We start from the raw sequence: 4,726 nt of genomic DNA, 5'->3' as shown, positions 1-4,726 counted from the left end.
GCTTTTTCATCCAGGTGATGGTTTCCTCTGCTATGCAGCCCTGGAAGGTCACCCACACCTGCCTGGGTGACATCCCTCCCAGAAATCTGGTTATGGCTGCAGGCGGGACAGGGGTTCAATAAGAACCCCCGCCTCCGACTTCACGGCACTGATAACACCTGTGTTGTACCCTAGGTGCATTCCTGAGTCTCCGAGGTGGCTAATCTCTCAGAATAAAAACGCTAAGGCCATGAAGGTCATCAAGCACATTGCAAAGAAAAACAGAAAGTCTCTGCCCTCCTCTCTGCAGGTGAGCCAGCCGTGGCATCAAGCCAGGGAGCAGTGGAAAGGGAGGGTGCAGGCAAACCATGCTCTAGCACAAAGAGCACCCAGAGGGGGCCGCCATATGCAACGGCAGGTTTCTGTCGTACCCAGATTGTAGGTTCCTTGGTCAAATGTTTAAATTGGGTGGAAAGCTTTCATGAAACTAAAAGGAAACCAAAAATCATTGAAAAGTCAAATGAGGAGCTTCTCTCTCGTGCAACTCAAAACAGTGCTGGCCGCGCAGGCCTCAGTACCTGGCGTCTCGTTTACCTGTGCCCATCAGCATCCTCAGAGAAGGAGGCTTTCCCCAGAGGGAAGAGTCCCGGGTCACTAAAACAGATTTGCAAGCACAATAATTTCTGAGAATTTTTAAAAATGTGGACAAATTTTTCCAAGATGTTTTAAGTGACTCCCTGCTTTCTTGAGTAGAACAAGTTACCGAGGCATTCAGCATTTTGCCTTTAGTAGACCTCACCCCCTTTGATTTAAACCTCTGTATATGACAGGGGCTGATAAAGAGAAAACGTTATGAGGAAATTATGTCAGAACAGGAGTAAATCATTTCCGAGCGAGGAGCTAAGATAGCGACCTTGAGCTGTTACATGACATTTAGAAAGGGGATTTGGGGTTCAGGGCCCTTTTCCTTCCCTTCCTCTTTGGTTTCTGGGTGTTTGGAAGACGCATTCTTTTCCAGTAATCACTGGCACAGCGCCAATTCTTAGGTCTTCAAACCATGTAGAGCTTGGTCAGGGGACAAAGCCCCCGTGTGCCATTGTCTCATCAGAAGTCAGAGTTCACGTGACGGGGATAAGTCTGGTCAGTACTGGTCTTGCCAGGGGGTCTTCCCCAGTTCCTCGGTCTTTCACACACTGTTACGTGGGCCCCGACTTAGCCCACTGCGCTTTACCAACGTAGTGTCGCCACGCGGATGTGCCTGAGTTACCTGTCTCCCCTGTGGCCTGTCTTCCTCTTCTGTGACATGGGGTGGAAAACAAAGGACCTAACCTCGCAGACAGTCGTAAGGATCAAACAAGCTTATGTGTGTCCCGGGCACAGGATGAGCACTCAGCAGGGGGAAGGTGCCTTTGCCATTCCCTGTGGGACTCAGGGACACACCGTCATGAAATATAAAAAGCCGTTCCCATTGTTTCTACTCTTAGAGCCTCCAACCTGATGAGGAAGTCGGGGAGAAGCTGAATCCTTCATTTCTTGACTTGGTCAGAACCCCACAGATAAGGAAACACACTCTGATCTTGATGTACAACTGGTAAGGGGTATTTTTCACTTTGAAATCCTTCCAAGTTCTCTGAACCCCAGTCGTCCACATTAAGGGAGGGGATGAGAGTGACTTCGGGGCGTAGCCTCGTTCCCGAATTGCCGTTGGTGTAGACAGCAAGGTTGGCTCATTTACAGCAGGTTTTCCTAATATCGTTTTCTCAGACGCATGTTGCAATCAGCTTCCGGTCCCAAAGCATCGGTCAGGACATTCGCAACCTTGGCTTCATCTTGGAATCACCTGGGAGATTTTAAAACACCAAAGCCAGACCCCTGCCCACCTGCTGCTAAAGGAGTTGAGGGAAGGGCCCAGGAATCAATATCTTTAAAAATTCTCCAGGTGATTCTAACATATAGTCAAAATTAAGGACTATCGGTATAGATCAATTGCTGGTGGGTGTACATCTCTCCTGATTGAATGGGACTGGCCAGGAAAGGGCCTTATTTCTTCTTTTCTACCTGGAAAAAAAATAATAACTTTCGAAGAAGAATAAAGCGCGAGAAAAATCCACCAGCTCCACAGTAAGCTAAGCTGGACCGCTTCCACCGACTGAGGTTACTCTCTGAGCTTTGAGCCGTCGTCTCTGCGCCCAGCTTCTTCCGTGAGACACGCTGTGCTTTCCCTGTGAGGTGCTGGGATGAGTCCCACCAGCCAAATGAAGATGTGTAGTCCCTGACAAATGCCAATCTCATCGGGAATTAATGTAGCAACCTGGCACGAAAGATGCAGCCGTGGAATCTGGCCTCGTTAACCTTCTTTCCTTTTCTGGGTCATTGTGACTCTTGCCAATTATCCTCATCTTTTCCGTTACAGATGATGAACACTTTCCATCAACCAAACTAGAAACATTGTCAAAATGTGATTTGCATCATGGCAGAAGATAAATCCTCCAAAAGATGATTTATAAGGCTATAACCCATTGGGTCCTCTGGTTCCCTAAAACTGGAATTAAGAATCAAGCCTTTGATCTCAATTGCATCAGGAGACCACGGAGAAATCATTAACAGTCGCTAACACTCTGATATAGTTTTACTAAGTAAATCACTTTTCAACTTGGCCCAGGAATCTTCTCTTGTCTCTTCCCCTCTCCTGGTTCTGGGGTCACAGTCGGCCACCGCAGTGGGTCAGAGAGTGGAAAAGCAGTAAAATGGAAGGGACCGCAATAAGAAAATCGCCGAGGAAGGTGACCCACGATCACCCCTCGTCTCCCCGGAGGCCGCCCCACGTTGGGTGCCTCGCTCTCGGCGCCCGTCTGACCTGAGCTCTCCTCTTCCTCAGGTTCACGGGCTCGGTTCTCTACCAGGGCCTCATCATGCACATGGGCCTCGCAGGGAGCAACATCTACCTGGATTTCTTCTACTCTGCCCTGGTCGAGTTCCCAGCCGCCCTCATCATCATCCTTACCATTGACCGCGTCGGGCGCCGTTACCCGTGGGCCGTAGCAAATGCCGTGGCTGGGGCAGCCTGTTTAGCCTTGGTGTTTACCCCCAAGGGTAAGTGTCAGGCCAAGCTGGGGCCTTGTTTTCTGAGACTCTAAGAAGAGGGCTCTCACAGCCCTTGCACAGGAAGGCCATATCAGTTGTCATCTGGATCAATTTGGAAAGAACGAACAAAATAACTGCGACCTTCCTGAAAAACCCATATGGCCACCCTGCCTTTAAGAACAATCGAGCCCGCGGTTGCCTGATGTAACGTAATCACACTTGCTTGTTCTCTGCTGTAAGGAGAACCCACGCTACAGGCAATCAGCTGGCCCAGAGCAGGGAGCGTGCTTCGGGGTAGAGAAGGCCCAGACTTAAAGCCTAATTCCAGCACTTCTCGGATGTTATTTAGGCAGCTCCCTTGGCCTCCCAACATCACCCTGTAGAATAAATGAGAACGCTTAAGCGAATGCGAACGACGGACAATTTTTCAGTTCCTTTCTTTCTTTTTAAAATACTTAATACAGGGGAGCAAAAACCTATATAACAGAATCCTATTAGCAACACAGAGCCTCGTTTGACTCCTTTGGTTATTAGCAATTATTTAGAATATGCCCATATTTTGCTATTTCCTTTAGGTGACCTCTATAGACTAGAGCTGGCCTGGCTTTAGAAACTGGTATAATTCTGTTGTCATTGATGGCTGAGGCCTTAAGTTAGAAGAGTATTAGAATTGAATTCAAGTTAAAACAAACAGGCGTGGAGAATTTGCGGACATCGTCTTGAGTCTGCGGAAGAATCAGTTTTGCTTTCTTGTCTCATTCTGGCATGTGGCCCTGCCCGGTGCAAATCCCCACCCCCCACCCCCTCCCCGCAACCCCTTTCCGCCTCGCATGCCCCCAGGACACCGTGCAGCATGTGTAAATGGCGTGTTTTCTCTACAGACCTGCACTGGCTGAGACTTACAGTCGCGTGCTTGGGCAGAATGGGGATTACAGTAGCCTACGAAATGGTTTGCCTGGTCAACGCAGAGCTGTACCCCACATTCATCAGGTGAGCATGTTTTCCTCGACATGAGCAGGGCGGTGGGGACACGTGCTTCTTGGCTAGAACTACCACAGTTGCCGGCAGAGGATACCTTACTTTTCAAAACACAGGATGAGAGAGGATGAGAGCACTTAAGGGCGGTCGCCAGGTCACATCTGGCACTTGCAGGATGGGAGACACCGGGCGGTGGCAGCGAGAGATATTGAATCTCAGGGGAGGGATTACAGTGTGGCCGCAGGAGACAGCGATCGAAAACAGTGCACGTGGGACTCTAGAAATGGGGAAGCAGGTGATAAAAGTGGAAAGTGAAAATCACTCCAAGTTAAAAACCTTAAAAGAAGTTAACAGAAAACAAATATAACAGACTATGAGTGAAATGATGTACCATATGTCATGTATGTGTGTTGAAAATAATGTGAACTCTCTTCGGTTCACAGACATTTAATGATTTGGGGGAGTATTTATCTGGGCGCGCCCACAGTGCTGTGACGAGCTAAAAAGTTACATCCGTCTCCTGCATTCTAGGAATCTCGGAGTCCTCGTCTGCTCCTCGATGTGTGACATCGGTGGCATTATCACGCCGTTCCTGGTCTACCGGCTCACCAATATCTGGCACGAGCTCCCACTGGTGGTTTTTGGTAAGAAACCCTAAGAGATGTCTGATTGAAAACCTATTTTT

The 4,726-nt window shown here is 48.8% G+C and overlaps 1 protein-coding gene across 1 annotated transcript in view; it reads left to right on the top strand.

Moving 5' to 3' along the window:
• Positions 1 to 4,726, top strand: part of SLC22A2 (solute carrier family 22 member 2) — a 32,749-nt gene that overhangs the window by 16,820 nt on the left and 11,203 nt on the right. Inside the window, exons 5-9 of the mRNA XM_011380366.1 lie at positions 175 to 289; positions 1,464 to 1,570; positions 2,858 to 3,072; positions 3,945 to 4,053; positions 4,573 to 4,685. Of these exons, the coding sequence (XP_011378668.1) occupies positions 175 to 289; positions 1,464 to 1,570; positions 2,858 to 3,072; positions 3,945 to 4,053; positions 4,573 to 4,685 (659 nt within the window). The remainder of the gene's footprint in view (positions 1 to 174; positions 290 to 1,463; positions 1,571 to 2,857; positions 3,073 to 3,944; positions 4,054 to 4,572; positions 4,686 to 4,726) is intronic.

This window comes from Pteropus vampyrus, unplaced genomic scaffold, assembly GCF_000151845.1.
Source record: "Pteropus vampyrus isolate Shadow unplaced genomic scaffold, Pvam_2.0 Scaffold392, whole genome shotgun sequence".
Lineage (NCBI taxonomy): Eukaryota > Metazoa > Chordata > Mammalia > Chiroptera > Pteropodidae > Pteropus > Pteropus vampyrus.
Note: the sequence above shows the minus strand (reverse complement) of the source record. Positions and strands in the feature narration are given on the sequence as shown.